The following is an 18,544-nucleotide window of genomic DNA, read 5'->3' on the forward strand; positions in this document are numbered from 1 at the left end:
AGAGTCATCTATAAGAGTAGGTGATGACCACGCAAATTTCATAAAATATAGGGGAGATGGATAGAGTAATATCGACTTCATAATGGTGATGATGATATTATAAGGCCTTCTCTGAAACTGTGTACGACAATCTATGTTAATTGATTATGTTGCACTGTATATGAACATGCTAGTGTCTCCTCTCCAGATCGATCGATTTTCCGGAACCAGTATATCAATGTGTCTTTTTGTCCTATTGCCACACTAATATGTTTCTAGGGAGTATTTCTCAATACTCCCTTTTTTTTGTACCTTTTCACAAAATAAAAACAGTTGAAAAAACAAATAAAGAATTGCAACACTGACATTTATTAGCTAAAAGCAAAAGAAAGTAAAAATTGAATCATCAGGATCAAGCAAAGTGTAAATCAACAAGTATGAACGGTCGAATGTTTTACAGCAATTGTCAAAATACTATTGAAGCATCGCAGTGTCCAAAGGCTTTCGGTTTGGTGAATGGTATTCATAAAAGTCCGGCCTGGGCGTGGGCCTTGAAGCTGTCTTAGTTTGCTGAAGATGATGTTCTTAAATCAGACAGATAAAAAGATACACGTTTTGATGACACAAACCATCAAACCATCAGTTCTGTCCTGCCCATCCTCAATGCAGTCGTTTTCATCATAAGCAGCTGATGGTAAGATTATTGTACATCCCAATGGATAGGACTTTATCCATGGTTCTGAACTTCCTCGTCGGCACAGGTACAATTCAGGCACTGCTTGGGAAGTCCCTGATGCAGCAAGGGCAACAGATGACTGGCATATAAAAGGATGAGGCTGGAGAGTTCCCAAAGTATTTCTATCATTTCCTCTCTGTGACAACTCATGGAGGTCAGGTGAGACCGATAGCAGGTTACTGGTCCCCATTGTGAGGTTGGCCGGCCAGGCGGAAGGCCTCCAGGAACTCATTGATGTCGATGTTCCCATCTTTGTTGAAGTCAATGCTGCGGGCCAGGTTACTGATGGCGCTGTCACTGATCTCAATGTTCAGATGGGAGCTCAGCAGTTTCCAAGTGTGGCGGAATTCATCAAACGAAATCAGACCTGCAGAAAAGCATTTCAAAGAGTGAGACACAGAATTGATCTGAACCATGTTTTAGAGGTATCGAAGGCCATCACCACACTTCTGGTCATTGTTTAACTGGGGATCGCAAAAAATCCTTCTCAGGATTCTTTATACAAATGTGTACAACTGGTATGATTGAGAGTTCCCCTTTTCCCCCAAAAAAGGGACATCATTGTCAAGTGCTTCAAAAAAATGGAGCAATGCTTTATTTAAAAAAAAAAAAATCTGGACATATTTACAGGAATATTGGCGCAATGCAGCGCAGCAAGTTACCTTGCTGCGCTGCCCTGCGTCATTGGGAAAGGGCAGGAATGTGCTCTATTTATCCAATATGGCGCATTACTGTCCTTTCCCCAGCGCTGGAGTCGTTTCCGCAGCCTAGCACCAACGTAGGCACCAGTGGTTAGTTTGTGGAAAAATAAGTGCCTGGGCACTCGTCAGGAGACATCTTCCACCAATCCATTGCTCCTATTAGCTGCGCCTATAACAGAACCTACTACAAACCATGAAACCCTACAAGTGGGGAGAGGATGTGGTGTAATGGCCAGAGTTACTGATTTTGGAGCTGGGGAACCAGGTCTGAGTCTCGGCGTAGGCTCAACATCCTGTGATTCTAGGCAATTCACTAAGAGGCTAATTTACAAGAAACTGATGCATCACTGCAATAAAGCAGAGATCCGTCAGTTTGCTTGCGCCTGCTTCAAAATAGCTTACAACACCATGGATGCGTGGTATTTATGATACGGTGCTCCATGGTGCTCAGAAACGGACGCAACAACAGCAATGCATCAGAAAAGTGAGGCCGCGTCAGTTTAATCTGTCGCGAGTAGCCTACTGTATGGGGACCAATGTGTTTGAGCATAAAAAGGTGGCAAAGTTACCTTGCGCTCTAACATATTGGTCCTGAATGTGACGCATACTAGTGGGCATAGTGCCCACTTGTATGTGTGACGTCAGCACGTAATGTCACAAAATGTGATATTATGTGCACATACCACCTACCTTCTGTGGCCCACTTACCTTGTGACTTGATTGCAGATTAAAGTCGAGTCACTACAGCTGGTGTGGTCCCATGGCCACAGCCAATGAGTCATCTCAACGCCTAGGTTTAGCAGGCGTAGGGATAGTGACGCATTGGCATTGCAGCGGCCCAAAGCGCCAAAAACTGATAATGTGGTAAATATCACTGTGTCAGTTTTACAGGAAGTGTTTCAGATGGAACGCCTACTTTGCATAAATTAGAAACAAATGTGGCACAGCCGATTCCGATACAGGAAAAATTGTGAAACCCCCCCAAAAAGTGACGCATCTGCATCGATGTAAATATGGATCAAATGAAGCGCCGCTGTTGCATCACACAAAGTAACACAACGGCGGCACAAGGTGGCGTAAGGGGCTTGTAAAGTAGCTCCTGAATCTCCCCATGCCTACCATAAAATGAATGTGTCCTTAAGAGGTGCTCATGAAAAGCGCTCCAATGCCTTTGGGTCGAGTTCACACTATTAGCGCTGGTGTTGACGATTAAGTGCCAGTGCCAAGCACCGGAAACCACTGGCTGAAATTACGAACTGGTAGGCACCCTTGCCCCATGGCGCAAGGGTGCCTTGGTGCAAGGGTGCCTGTGTTGTAGGCAGTATTGTCTTTGTGCCGGACATAGAGGTGTTTTCCTCTTTCTATGTGGAAAGATGAAAAAAACGAGGAGAAATAAAGATATTTCTCCCTGTTTCACCTCACCTGGGAAAGCATATCTTTCTGGCGCATTCCCAGGTTTACCAGGGTTGGCAAATCTGGGAATGCCTAAGAAACCATAGGATTTGTATGGGATCACCCACCGCAATGCCCATGGAACGCCTACCTTGCTCAGAGTAATGCAACACAGCAATTTGTGCTGTGTTGCATAACTCCGTATTTTTGCAGCCATTCAAAGCCACGCAAAGTGGCTTTGCATGGCTTCAAAAATATGGCTGAGACGTTTGCGCCGTGCATGTACCATTCTGCATAGGGGAAGCATGACGCAAAGCTCTCATAAATATGCCACTAAATATTCCCAAGCTATTTCTCACTACTTTTTGAGTAGTAATAGGGTCCTTTCTGACTCCTAACCACCTCTGTTGACACCTGTTTACTGCTGTTGAAAGTTCCTAAGCTCATGGTTTTTCCACTGAGCTGCTAAACAGGACTTCGCCTCTGTTTGTTCTGTGAAAAATGGAATTCTGTACACTAAAAGTGAAGTTCCTGGTAGTGTTAGGCTGTTTTGAAACGAAGTCAGTACATTAGACTGACACTTCAGTTATCCAATAGTCATATAATAATAACTAGGTGTTGGACTTGGCCCTTTTTGCTGGGTCATCCCTGAACTTTTTGCCTACCTCCTGTATTTTCTGACCTGTTGTTGGTGGTATTATGACTCTGTGCACTTTATCACTACTGATCAGTGCTAAAGTGCATGTCCGCTCTATGGTAAACTTGGTAAGATTGGTCTACACCTGTTTGGCATATTTATTTTACCTATCAGTCCCTTGTATAGTGGTATTCCATATACCCAGGGCCAGTAAATTCAATGCTAATGGTGGAGTTGCAGTGCTGCTTGCGCCACCCTCCAAAGTAGCCTTTCAAACCTGTCCCAGGCCTCTGCCACTGCCGGGCCTGCGCGCACAGTTTACTGTCACTGTGACCTGGCATATAAAGTTGTTGCCATGTCTGCAACTCCCCTTTTACTACATAGGAGTCACCCCTAAGGTAGGCCCTAGCTAGCCCTATGGGCAGGGTACGGTGTAGGTAAAAGGTAGGACGTGTGCCTTAACTGGGTGGCATGTCCTGGTAGTGACAAACAGCCTCTTTGGTTTCTCACTGCTGTGAGGCTGCCCTCTCATAGGGATGCATTGGGTATCCCTGATATGTACTTCAGTGGTAATTCCTGACCCGAGAGGGGTAGCGTAACCATGTATGGTATGTTTGTAATAGTAGTGATACATCCTGCTTATTGGTGAAAGCAGATTTATTATTACTATTTTAGAAATGCCACTTTTAGAAGTGGGCATTTCTGTGTGCTATGTGTCTTTGTGCCTTGCCTGATGTGTATTGACCGTCTGGTTCTGGCTGACAGGGGAGAGGGGATGTGCATTGACTCCAGAAAGTCCCTGTGGGGTTGAGGTGTGTCCTTCCGTGCCTGGGTGACTCAGCGCTAGGCTGAATAGGCCTGATCTGCATTTGGAGTGGTGGGAGGAGAGGCACCTGCACCTGAATAGGGCTGTACCTGCCTTGAATGGGGGGTGTTGTGCCCTTGTAAATGTATTTTAAAGGGGCCCATCCCTGGTTTGGACTGGGCTCAGAGCCCTGTGCCAGGGGAGAACAAAGACATTTGGACTATAAGTACTGGGGCTGTGACCCCATGTTTGGTGAACTGGAAGGGAATATACTGCGTGGACTGCCAGAGGATAGCTGTGTGCCAGGAGGTACTGCTATCTGGGACTACCTGCTGCCTGCTGGGTGGCTGAGAAGCCTGCCCCTATGCTAGGGAACCCTGCGTGCTGGCCTGCCTGGGCCTTGTTCCTCTGCCCCAGTGATCTCTCAGGGCCTTTTGGCTTGCCCTGTATGAGAGGTAACAATGCATGATTAGCACTGTGCTATTTACCTCCTATCTTTGGAAAGCAGCTTGAGGTGAGCGCTGTAAATTCTGCCTCCCTGCCCTGAAGTATGAAAAGGGCGCTTCGGGTCTCCATGCAGCGCATGAGCTGCATTTCTTTAGTTTGGTAGCTGAGCCACAGGAGGGGAGAGCTACAACTGCAGAAGCGCTCTCCCTCTCTTTCTATGGTCCTGCCATCACCATTAGTTTCGGCGCAGCTGGGGCTCTGCTACTTGGCCAAACTGCACAAGGAGAGCGAGGATTCCCAGCACGGGAAGTCCTCTGGGTTGCCCTGCAATGGTGGTGGGTTTTGCCTGACTTAGGTGCATACCCTAGCCGATTAGAAACCCCATTTCTACCACAGGCATAATGTTAAGCCACAGCGTTCATATTAGTAAAAACTACTCTGGACATATATTTGTCAGATCTTTGATAGGCTGGTCAAGTAACAGATTGGGAAAAAACAATGCTCGCGACTAATTACTTGTAGCTGAAATTAGTTAAAGCATTCCACCCATCACATTTTTATTTTTCTCAGTACAAAATCTTAAGTGACACATGCATTCCCAAATGCGGGTCTCACAGTAGGGAAGCTATAACTTACTAATTACGCATACATAAGTCAAATCAGGTCTGATGTTTCTTGTGTTCCCATCAGGAAGAAATCTGGTCTGACAGTTAAGGGTGGACTCTTCCTTCAGAAACCGGACCAATCCTGACCTGAATGCATGATGTCTTTATCTAGATTGGTATAGAGAGCAGAAAATGACGGACCGGAATTTGGGCGAGTAATTACCAGTGGCTGAAATTAATGGAAGCATTCCACCCATCACGTTTTTGTTTCTTCTGTGTAACGTCCTAAGTATAGCAGGTATGCCACATGTGGGCCGTGGCCCTGTGCTCATTGTGTCATAGGAATCATGGTATATCTCACTGATGAGGCATAAATAAACTAAACTGGTTTGGGGTTTCTTGTGTTCCCATCAGGAGTAGACTTTCCCTGGAAGTTTAGGATGGACTTTCCTATTGGAGAACGACTGAATTATTTACCTTTGGCTAACATTTGATCAAGCATTCCCTCACTGCCTTTTTTTAATGAAGAAAGACTTATTGCCCAAGGTTCAGAAATATGGTTATATGTCATACAGTGTTACACTGCAGCTGTCAGCCTACAACACACTTCTCCCATGTGACTAGACTTGGGCGTTAGTGATTAAGATGACATTTAGATGAGCTTATCAGCAATTTTCTCTGAAATGCTGCAAGAGAGGAATTACTTGGAAAAATGTTTCTACTGGGCATAAGTCTAATTATCTCACGATGACAGCCATCCTATGAGCTCTGTCGGTACCAGAGATTTCAGTGTCTTTCTGGGCAGCGGGCAAGGTAATAAGAACACAGCTGTGAAGAATGATGGCACTCCTGGCAGTACCTGCTAACAGATGTTTGAACAATTTCTGCACTCCTTAGCAAACTGTCTCCTGGGCTGTACAGAATAACCTTTATGTTTGTTTTGAAGTGAGGCAAAGGGTGTTTTTATTCTCTCAGAGACCTTACTAAGAGTTTGATGGTACAGGGAGCTCAGATTGGGCTTCAACTGCACCATACTTCAGCAAAGGTAGTAGGTATAGCTCACAAACTGGACAAAAAAATAAGGTTTCCCTGACTGTGTATGTGAGGAAGCATGGCCTATTAGCAGGAGATGCAAGATGTTCTTACCTTTAGCTTAATATTTTGCTCTAATGACTTGCCCCAAAATTGAGAACACTGGTATCCTGTTGTACTCACCAGGAACAGTGATGCTTGAATCTTTTATGGACAGCCTGCTTTGCCACCCTCTGGGAAATCACCTTCTGTAAACCTGTGTTCATGAAGCCCTCTGTATGCAGAGGGGCTCAGGATCTTTGGCTGGTTCCTTAATTATTGGATACTGTTAGAATACTTAGTGCAGTTATATCAGTTAGGTTTGGACTCCTAGACTCCGATTTACTGTCGTTCTCGCAAGGGAGCACTGTGACTGAGTGCTGTGTGGGTGAAGAAAAGCGCAGCACCAGCTTTATTAAGGTTCACCAGCCGATGATTTCATTGGCACCGTTTGGGCAAAATCTTGCTGTTCTGCCTCATGTAGCGCCTCCCATTGCGGTGCACTGTCTAGCCTACAATTCTTACTGGTGGACATTCTCTAGTACAAGTTCCTTAACTTAGACAGCAGCACAGGGGTTCAACTATGTAAGATGTGTATTTTACACTGCTTAACCCCTTGCTTTTGCTTGATTTTCTTCAGCATAAGGATTTGTGACATAACTAGATCACATTATTTTACTAAGTAAGTAAATAATGTTTATTGTTTAATTAATTAAAATCCTACAATATAAAATAATAAAAATTTCATGCATAATAAAAACAATACATTGGGCACCTATGATTTGTCCTTATTGCAAGTCTACAAATCATACTGTAACATAAACAGGAAACGTTCACACATAATAAAAACAATACATCAGGCAAATATGGTTTGTCCTTCTTACAAATACAAGGATCCTCATTAAAATACCTTTAGGTAGTCAGATTAATATTTATACTGAAATCCGGTTACAGAGCCTAATTTCCGTCTCACCATTACAGATTTCAAAAAATGCATATCTTTTCTTAGTGCAAATCATGCTGTGCAAATTAAGTGTTATGCATATTTAATTTCAATAGTAGTTCTCCCAATTTAGACCACTAAGTTGGCTATAGTCAGTTCTAGGCAAGAGTCTAGTTTCCTTTTTACCAGTATAGAAATGTTCGCAAAATTGGAGTTCAGGACTATCAGCCTGATTCATGAAGAAAAGAAACAGCGACTCTCAAATAGCGATTCACAGCGATTCGCAAATGGAAAGGCGCAGATCGGAATTCATCATAGATAGCGAGTAATCAAAGCGATTCGCACACGGGCGCTAAAATCGATAGCGAGAAAATGAAATCGCCGAAAAAGTCGCAAAAACCCAGATATTCCGTCTCTATTTAGCGCCACGCAAATCCACATTAGCGACATCTCGCCAGTAGCGAGAACTCACCAACGGGAAGTCGCTTTACGAGCGCCGTGATGACGTCGCAACCAGGAAGCAGGCAGTTGCCACACCCATTGTGAACTGCGAGGCCGACCGCGAGTCTGCAGCGAAACAGAGAGCTCCTACCGGGACACCTCCAAAGTAGCGCTAGTCACCGATCAGCGACAGTAGCAATGACAGAGGAGACTGCACCAGGGCCCAGTGACACCGGGCGCAAGAGAAAGCTCAAGTTTACCGAGCCGGAGTTGGAGCACCTCATCGAGGGAGTGGTTGAAAACCACGCAAAACTCTTCGGAAAGGACTCCCGGAGGGTGCCAGAGATGGAGAGACGTCGCATCTGGCTAGCAATTTCTGCCAAAGTGAACGCTGTGGGCGTGACACACAGGTCACTGGACGAATTAAAGAAGAGGTGGTACGACCTCCGAGGTCGTGCCAAGGAAAGGGTGGCAGAGAGGCTGGGCGAGACATCTGGTACTGGGGGCGGAGACCCTACTGTCCCTCCCAATACCCCCATGGAGGACCGCGTGGAGGACACCCTCGAGACAGAGGCATGCATAGGTGTCACCAACCTGGACTCATCCCGACCCAGCCAAGACAGCCAAGGTAAGTGGCATGCGACTGCGACCCTGTCCCCTACCAATGGCCATGGCCCTATAGCCTCCCATATGCATTCCAAGTCATACAAACAATGCACATGAGATCATGGCCACAAGCAATGTCGGACATGTAGACTGCCCATAATGTAAAAGAACCCCAAAGCAGCCACACGTAACCCAAAATAAGCTATCGCTAAGCTGTACGTGTGACAGATACATGGCATTAATGTAAGTCCAATTCCCCTCACAGGTGGCGGCGACTACAGCAGCGACAGCGACATGCTGCGGATCGATGAGTCAGAAGAGGATGCGGAGGAGGTGCCAACACCAACACCTCCTGCACCATCAGGCGTAGCCCCACACACCGCAGCCAGGCCAACACCAACAGGTCCAGCACCATCATTGGCAGCACCAATCCCTGCAGCCAGGGCCAGACCAACAGCGCCAGCACCATCCGGCGCTGCACCTAACCCTGCAGCCAGGGCGAGACAAACAGCGCCAGCACCATCCGGCGCAGCACCTAACCCTGCAGGCAGGGCCAGACCAACAGCGCCAGCACCATCCGGCGCAGCACCTAACCCTGCAGGCAGGGCCAGACCAACAGCGCCAGCACCATCCGGCGCAGCACCCAACCCTGCAGGCAGGGCCAGACCAACAGCTTCAGCACCATCAGGTGCTGCACCTTTGCCAAGCACAACTCCACCACCCGTGGCACCATCTACTCCTGGTGCATCAACTGCGGTGACTGTGCACACACCCACTGTGGACAGCCAGCAGAGCAGCCATGTCAGGGCTTCCCACCATGACACATCACACAGCGGCAGGAGGGGGATGGCTGTGCGCATGCCAGGCATGAGCACTGAGCGCCGGATGCTACGCATTCACCAACAGCAGGCACGACGGCAAGGGGCCATCCAGCTGCAACTACATAAAATTGCCCGCAATGTGGCCAATGTGGGTGGTAGGATTGAGCGCATGGCGGCAGCCATGGAGGCCAACACTGCTGCAGTTATATCGCAGCGCAACTCCGCCCGCCGACGCCACCGGCAGCTCCTAACGCGCCTGACAGCCTACACCCGCTCGAACTACATAATGGGGAATGCCACCTCCCAGCTATCACGACGGTGCCTGGCGCAGCAGCAGCAGCTGATACAATGTGTCGAGGATATTGGACGGGTGCTGGAGCAGGTCACCACTGCCGTACTGGCACTCCATCCTACTGGTGAAGGCAATGTGGGGAGGGACGACACCAGTGAGTGCGCCTCCAGTGTCAGCAGCTTGTCTGCCTCAATGGTTGGCGTGTTACGCCGCAGCACCAGGCCCACTGCAGGGACACGTGCCGTCCCAGAGGAAGAGCCAGAGCGTCGTTTGGGGGCTGCGCGGCGGAGGCGCAATTGAGTTACTTGCAAGTTGCCTAGTTAATGCTGATGATACAAGCATGTCCAGTGGCTAGTTAGGAGCAGTATGGCGCAATACTGCTGCAAAATTATGAATGTAGACTTTACGTTATTATTGTGGATTTAACAATAATATTTATTCATGCAACATACATGGGCCTCCTGTCATTTTTTACATTGCCATGCAGGAGTGAATGTTGGGTGTGTGGATTGTGGCCTTCAGAAACTGTTCATAGTGATGTGGTTGCGCCGTCTGTGTCCTTCAGCAGGGTTCTCCCCGCGTGCATGCCGCACATGTGCTGGCGGACGGTCGTCCCCTTCAGACTCACTGCCAGAGATCTCGACTGGTATCCGGCGCTTGGTTGCAATGTTGTGTAACATTGCGCAGACAGCCACAATGCGGCAGCACACATCAGGACTGTAGTACATGGCCCCACCTGTCTTGTGCAGTATGCGGAACCGGCTCTTGAGTAGGCCGAAGGTCCGTTCTATACAATTCCTTGTCCGTATGTGAGAAACATTGTACCGCCGTTGCTGTGGTGTAGCCGGGTTGAGGTATGGGGTGAGGAGGTATTCCCGGAGGGCGTAGCCGCTGTCACCTGCATGTGAGGGGCAGAGGGTGAGTGCCTGTGCTGCGCAGCTACATCATTGCAATGTGTAATTGTTGACAATGTGTACTTACCAAGTAGGTGTCCTTCCCCAAATTCTCCCCTGGCCAGTCGTGTGTGGAGGCCGCTGTGCCGGAATATAAAAGAGTCATGGGTACTCCCTGGGTACTGGGCCACGATGTCAGTTATGATAGTCTTGGCATTGCAGACCATCTGTATCTTGAGGGAGTGGTATGACTTCCGATTCCTGTACATGTACTCCGTCGCAGCTGGGGGGCAGATGGCAATGTGGGTGCAGTCTATGCATCCTATCACAGATGGGAAATGGGCCACATTGTAGAAGTTTAACTTTGTCAAGTCCAGTTCCTGTTGGCTGGTGGGGAATCTGATGTGTCGGTGTAGCTGGGTGAGCATTGCGTCAACAAAACTCCGGAGGCAGCGTGACATGGTGGGCTGGGATATCCCCCCTGCTGCGGCTACTATCCCCTGGAAGCTACCAGAGGCCAGGAGGTGCAGGCTACACAATACCTGTACATGTGTAGGCACTGCATTGGTCCGCCTTGTTGGGTGCTGCATCAGGGGGTGAAGGTCGTGTATGAGTTGGATTATCATGGCCCCATTCAACCGGTACTTCGCATAGATCTGCTCCCTGGTTTGTCCCAGCAGGGTGATCCGCTGGCGGAATATCCTCTCCTGTATTCTGCGTCTCCTCCGTGCTGCTCGCTGTAGCCTTCGCCGCCTGACCACCATGTACATTCCTGGCATTGTGAGACACCAACTGCTGCTGCTGTGTCTCCTTATGTGTGTTTGGTCAGCCCTGTCCCTGTTCCTGATTGGCCAACTGTTTTTCAGAATTTTCGCTAATCACTTTTATGGTTACCACCTGCTTTGGGTTGTCCTTAATTTGCGCGGCGCTAATGGAGATTTTGAGGTTTTTCGCTATTAGAGAATTTTCATGAATTCCGATTGCGCTAGTATTGCGAATTCGCTAAATTTATTCTCTAATTCCGTGCTTTGGCGCTAACCTACTGGGAATCTGAGAATTTATTAGCGAATTCGCAATCTTTGTTTTGCGCTTTGGTTATTTTCTTCATGAATGCCGATTTGGGTAATTGCGGGCGCAATGGCATTTTCGCAGCTATTGCGCCCGCAATTTAGCTTCATGAATCAGGCTGTATATCTGTTGGTTTAAAACTCGTTATCAGAGCTGAAGGATCGAATTCCTTGACAATTCAAATATTTCTTTAATAGCGAGGCATAAACAGACTAAATGGGTGATGTTTTCTTCTCCATTTTTGCATAGTCAACAGGACATGTGGTTTGATGTGGGCAACCATGGCATTGCATGAGTTGGTCCTGGAAGAAGGCCAAATCGTGCTTTAATAAATGTGTTTTTTTAGTCTTGTAGACCAAGTAGTTTCTCGGTAAAACTGTGATTTGGGAGTTTTATACTCATTTAGAATTATCCATGTGAGCGTTCTTTTTGAGAAGGAGTATTTGTCCTTCAACATCGAGGTTTGTTTTGTTATTCTGTTAATAAGGTTTATGAAAGACCCAGGTGTTTTAGACCTGACCCAGATTGAATGTGCTGAGAACTTATCTAACACTGTAAGTATTTCCCAAACTGCTTGTTTTGATTTCAATGTATTTAGTGCAGAGTGGTTGACACATTGGGTTGGAAGTATTATTTTTTATTCTTTTCCATACTTTTATATATTGGTCCTTCGTTAAAATGAGCTGATTGGACACCTCAAATTCTAATCTAATTTGGGCTGGTGATGCATTTACAGGGAAGCCGGATAAGAAGCTTGGATGTTTTAGTAATAACATTAGTTAAGGTGATAGAGCCCTTACTGCAAAGTGCATCACTGCCATAAGTGATGCTAGGCAACAATTTAGCATTTATTACCTTTAGCGGAGGGAGATAGCTAGGACCTCTCAGGGACCTCTTCAAAGTACGAAATGCAATAAGTAAGGTCTTGCTTCTCCTTAGCAAGTACATCTTATGTTGCCGGAATGAGCCCTTATGAAATAACACCCCCGGGTACTGGTAGGTCTTCAGTTGCTCTAGTTGATGGTTTTGCATATACCATTTATGTTTATATTTTTTCTTTATCTTGTTATTGACTTCCATTACTTTTGTTTTACCCCCGTTTTTTACCATGTCATTTACCAAGGAGTATTTTGATATTCTATTTATAAGACTTTGTAATCCTATCTTTGTTTGGCTTAATAAAATGACTTCATCAGCATATAGTATATTTGATCTATGACTTTCTGCTAATTTCTTGGTGTATGAGCGTTCTCATTGTCGATGTGTATGTTAAATCCGATAAGAACAAGTTAAATAGATAGGGCTCAAGAACACACCCTTGTTTTAATCCTAGAGAGGTATCAGTTTTACTTGATAAAAGTGAACCATCACCTATTCGAACTCTGATCCCAGTGTTGGAATACAGTAATTGAAGTGCTTTTAAGAGGCAAGCTGGTTTATCTTGTTTCCCCAAAATTTCTCAAAGGATTTCTGATGCACACAGTTAAAGGCAGATTTGAAATCCACAAAGCATAAATATAACGGTTGTTTCCACGATTCATATTTGTCAATTATTATTGAAAGTGCTACAATGTTAGCTGCTGTGCCTTGCCCTTGCATAAAGCCTGATTGATTTTGTGGAATCATCTGCTTCACTGTTGCCCATTTTGATAGCTCTAACAGGAAAGTTCCTGCAAAGAGCGGCGATGTAGGTCCATGCTGGAGGTGTATTTTGTAGAAATGGCCCATTTAGGAGCCTTAGACTAAGAGCTTCCACGTCTTTTACTAAGTTATTACCAACTGTATCTCCTGACCCATTAGATTCTTGAATTAGTGGCTGTTTATTGATAGCCCATAGCCCATAGTCAATCCTGTTGTAATATGATTTATTCTCTAGTATATGTCCACAACAGGTTCATATTTAAGTCATTTGAAATGATAATTTTAGGTTGTGTTTCTTTGCTCAATTGGTATAATAAGATGTTTATAAGGTTACTGACTGGGCATTATTTTCTTAGTACTAGCATCAGGGTGTATATAGATGTTTATTAGTAGCAGTGATTTTGTATTGTTTTTATCATTGTAAAGTAGTTTAACTATTAGAAAGTTGTGACTATTTGAAGCAACTAGTCCGCTTTCTAATTTTAGGTCTATTGCTATGAATGTTGTTAGGCCCCCTCTGGGTCACCAATATTTACTTTACTTTAAGCAATATATTATCAAAATGACCAGCCATAGCAGTCAGATACACATTTTGAATCTTGCATTGTATACTGTTTATGTTCCAAGAGCATATTTTTATCATTTCCCTATAGTCAAATGGTTGTTTCCAAACACAATGGGGTTTATTCTGTCAGGCCTGAGGTATCCCATGTAGGGCTGTTGTCAACCAACCCTGATTTTGGTTTGTCACCAACACCATTTCTTATTGATGCTTAGTAATAAGTGTTGGTATTTGGCTAGTTTTTATACCGATAGTATTTTTCAATATTGAAAATACTTGTCTATTTTTTGTTTTGTTCCATTGATAGTCTGATTTTTCTGGAGAGGTAAATGGGCTTGGATAAGACGGTTGAGATGGCCTAGTGATTTTTATTCCCCAGTTCGAAAAGATTTTGTATTCCTGGAGGATTTGTTCAACTAGGTTGGTAGAGTTCCATGTCACCAGTGTAAGTTATTGATTATTGTTATATCCTACATAATTATATAACATGTATTCTAGCCCTGCTGCCTCTAGCTGCTCAGCCAGAGTGTGTCTTGGTATTAGAATGTTGGTGTGCCTGTGATGCGTGGAATGCCTGGGTGACTGAGTGGGTGAATGTGGCAGTTGGAGATGGGCTGAGCAGCTAGGGACGCTGCTCCTGCAGGGGCTGGTACCACACTAGGCTGGCTGGAGTCATCTAATATGTAACAAGGTGTACAAAGTCCCATGTTGAATATTTATATTTACAGGTCGCAATGTGTCGTGGGAATTTTATTGTAATGTGATATCTCGGCTATGTGAGTGAAATGTCTTGCTTTTTGGTTTGTGCTGTTTTGTTTTCTCTTCTACAGGAAAGTGATAATAATCACAACTCGGGTGAGAGGTCGCTCACCGGTGTGTACTAGTGTGTTTTTTTGTAAGGTGTACAAATATTCTAGTATAAATATCTAGAGTGTAAGGTGTTTCTTGTACAACCTTTTTAGGTAGTGATGCCACAGGTTAACAGTGGTTGTTTTCACAGTTACCTTACATGAGGGATAGTCATATGTGGTCGATCTTTAGTCAGTTACCATTTTACTTCAGGTTTATTAGTCCTATGGGAACATGTGTTACTCCTACTTCAGGTTTATTAGTCATATGGGAAAATGTGTTACTCCTACTCTGGAGTATGTAACTTTCACGTGGGGTTGGGTCATTGGTTAGTTCCCATTAGTTTGTACCTAGGTGAACTCCTACACGGGGTTGGTTGTGGGATTTACTCCCTGCCTCAGTTGTGCACAGTACCTTTATGGTTGGTAATATGGGTGACGACCCATTTGTTTTGTTTTCCCTACTCTTGGGTTTGAGTCATAGGTAATTTTACCTTTAGCACTATTTTTGGTTATGCTTTTGGGCATTTGGGTTGTGTGTTCTTTCGACCCTTTTGGTCATAGTGCTTCATGTCACAGAATTTATGGAACTTAATTCAACGTTCTGCTATTTGTTATTATCTTCTCATGAAGGGGGATGGGGGATTTTGCAATTAAATTGTTTTTATCTTAACCGTCTTTCCTTTACAGTATATGGTTCTCTTGTGATGTATTATTATCATCGCTGCATACTTGAGATTAGAAATTTGTTCTTTAATGATTCTATCTTCATTGATGCTTACGTTTATTGCATCCTAGAGATTTGAAATTTGTGCTATTGTTGATTTTTATTACTTTTATGATTCCATCTTTGAGATCTGTAATGTAATTGTAATATGATGTAATAGTTTTCTTTTGTTTAAAGAAAAAGTGGTAATGTTATATCCTACATAATTATATAACATGTATTCTAGCCCTGCTGCCTCTAGCTGCTCAGCCAGAGTGTGTCTTGGTATTAGAATGTTGGTGTGCCTGTGATGCGTGAAATGCCTGGGTGACTGAGTGGGTGGATGTGGCAGTTGGAGATGGGCTGAGCAGCTAGGGAGGCTGTTCCTGGTGGGGCAGGTACCACACTAGGCTGGCTGGAGTCATCTAATATGTAACTGTAACCAAGAGGGTCATCAGGTGGAGGAAAACGACCCTGACGTTCAATGGTGGGTCACTGATCCCTCCACTCCTTCCCCTCAGGACGATCGTGAACTGTGGAAGCCCCGGACCGAGAGCGAAGGAGAAGAAAATGACAGCGGTGCCTTTAATTCGGCGTACACCGAGGAGGAGAATACACCCCAGTATGACGTAGGTTTCTCGGCGGTGGTGAAAACCCCGGAAGTCCTCCAAACGGCGTGTGATTACACCGAGGAGAGCAGCGGAGGAGTTACGGAGTGGACGAAGAGTGAGGAGAGCGAAGTGCAGACGGGACGAAGCAGCGGACCAGCAGAGCCAGGAGGCCATCGATCCTGTGATCTGCCGTGCCACACTCCCGAGGGAGGAGTGTGGCTTCAACAGGTACGAAAGCGGATTACCTGTTGGGTTGGGAAGTGTGGGGTGGCACCACCGTGAAAGATAGACACCGCCACTTTGTATATAGTGTAAACTAGTCCTGTTCCTCATCCCAACCCCTCTCTCCTACTCTACCTCCCTACCCCAGAGCACCCTTTCCGCACCTCCGAACCGACACCTCCTGTACATAAGGCACGAGTGTACATAGCGGTGACCCCTCACTCCCTGGTCCCCCTGGGCGTATCGAAGGAGTCCGTGAGTCTAAAACGGTCCCTTTCTTTTTGTTTTCTCCGCCGGCCATATCGAGAGACGAGGAGAAGAGCCCCAAGGACGACCTGCCCCGCCCCAAAGGAAGAACAACGTGACTTTCGGCTGAGACGGACAAGAACAGGATACACAACGGCTAACTCTGACTTAGCTCGTGAGAGACTCACATTCCGTAACCGGAGCCCTTTACTAAAAATAAAACCCTCTTTGACAAAGAAACAGCTCAGGTCTCCCTCTGTCCCCTTACCCACGTCACAAGTGGTGTCAGAAGTGGGATCTCCAAGTTCCCCCCAGCAACCTCTGATGGAGCAAGTCATTCAACGTCTGATTGAGGGTCAAGAGAAGCTAGAATGGGCAATACAGAATCAGATAACGACGGCGGACGCCGACCGAGAGATGTTCAAAAACACCATCAGTGCACAAATGGAAGGCATACAGAGAGTCGTGCAGTCCCCCAGCGGCGGGACCGTAGAAAGGAGACCACACGTACCTCACTCATCGGGGGTCTCGCTGCAGAAATACATGCAAGGGGAAGACCCGGATGCCTTCCTATCCAACTTCGAGAGGGCCGCCCAGGCCTGTGGGTGGCCCGAAGAGAAATGGCCATTCTTCCTGGCCCCTTTACTATCAGGCGAAGCCCAAGCGGCCTATCAGGTGGTAAACCATGCAGGCAACACCCCATATAAAGAGATCAAGGAGGTTATACTAGACCACCTCGGACTCGATACCGAGGCTTATCGGATACGTTTCCGTAAGGAAAAAGGAATAGCCGGAGAAAACCCAAAAACCCTGTTCCTAAGACGGAAAATGGCCGCCGACAAGTGGTTACGGCCAGAGCAAAGACGCAAAGAAGAAATCATGAACAGCATTTACCTTGAACAGTTTATGGAGGCCTTACCCTATGGGACACAAAGGTGGTTAGGGCAGCATTCTGAGCTGATGGCAACCCAGGCAATCGAAATGGCCTTGAAATATTCACGAGCACAACCTCGCTCCTTCCCTTGGGATACTGATAAAACCACTAAAACTTCGATACCTATGAAACCGGAAAGAAAAAAAACCGAACCTGTCTACTTGAAACCTAGACCGGCTAAAATGGAGATGCCGCCCCTGAAAGGTCCGCAGTGCTTCGAGTGCGGAGAATGGGGGCACATGGCCAGGTTGTGCCCCCGAAAAAAACCACAGGAGGAGCCGATGGAGGTGGGGTATATACCCCAGGCCGTCATGTATACCGCGGAGATGGGCCCCTCTTTTTATGTACGTATCGCTCTGAATAGAAGGGGTATCAAAGCATTGTTAGATTCAGGGTGTCGCCAGTCAGTGGTTCAAAAGAATTTAGTGGTGGCGTCCCAGATCCTTCCGGAGGCCGTGGTACACATACGATGCGTATCCTGTGGCCAGGATCACCCTAGACACAGAAGGCCGACCCCCTTGTTCCATTGAGGGTAGGAGTAATAGAAACGCTCCCAGAAGACCTAATCATAGGGGTGGACAACCCGGACTTCATGTCCATGTTCAGAGCAAAGATCGATAAGGGCAAACCCCCCCCAGCTTCAGCCCTGTTAACGACTGAACCATGGGTCCTGGATAGGAGCTTTAAATTCGCCCAATCCAATGATGCAACCCTCATGAACGCTTGGGAAGCTGCCCATGTGGCCCAGTCAATGTCAATTGTGACCTATCCCCGCTTCTCGATCACACAGGACCTCTTATATAGAGAAGGAAAGGCTAATGATCCACCCCAACTCGTGGTGCCTAAAGATTTTGGAGAGCAGATACTGTACTACGCCCACACACACCTCACTGCAGGTCACTCCGGAGCCGAAAAAAACACCCAGAATATAACAAGACATTTTTATTGGCCAGGTATTTATAAAGAGGCTGAGCTATACTGTAAACAATGTGAGGTATGTCAAAAGAAAAGTTCTTATAAGCCTCCCGCAGTCCCCCTAAACCCCCTACCCATTATAGGGAATCCGTTCGAACGGGTCGGGATGGATCTAATAGGCCCCCTACCACGCACTTCACGAGGACACACTTATGCCTTGGTAGTGGTAGACTACAACACCAGGTTCCCAGAAGCATTTGCTCTGCGTTCTCCCACCACTAAAAATATAGCAGAGAAGATGATGGAACTGTTCACTAGGGTAGGGTTCCCCAAAGAGATCCTGACCGATCAAGGGACCCCGTTCATCTCACGAATGATGAAAGAGGTGTGTAAGCTTCTAGATTTACACCAAATAAAAACGT

The 18,544-nt window shown here is 46.2% G+C and overlaps 1 protein-coding gene across 1 annotated transcript in view; it reads right to left on the reverse strand.

Annotated features, from left to right (window-relative positions):
• Positions 1-698: 698 nt before the first annotated feature.
• The window catches only part of PPEF2 (protein phosphatase with EF-hand domain 2), a 279,426-nt gene continuing 261,580 nt past the window's right edge, over positions 699-18,544 (reverse strand). Inside the window, exon 18 of the mRNA XM_078677865.1 lies at positions 699-1,082. Within this exon, the coding sequence (XP_078533991.1) occupies positions 892-1,082 (191 nt within the window). The 3' untranslated portion in view covers positions 699-891. The remainder of the gene's footprint in view (positions 1,083-18,544) is intronic.

This window comes from Lissotriton helveticus, chromosome 2_1 (genome assembly GCF_964261635.1).
Source record: "Lissotriton helveticus chromosome 2_1, aLisHel1.1, whole genome shotgun sequence".
In the NCBI taxonomy this organism is placed as follows: domain Eukaryota; kingdom Metazoa; phylum Chordata; class Amphibia; order Caudata; family Salamandridae; genus Lissotriton; species Lissotriton helveticus.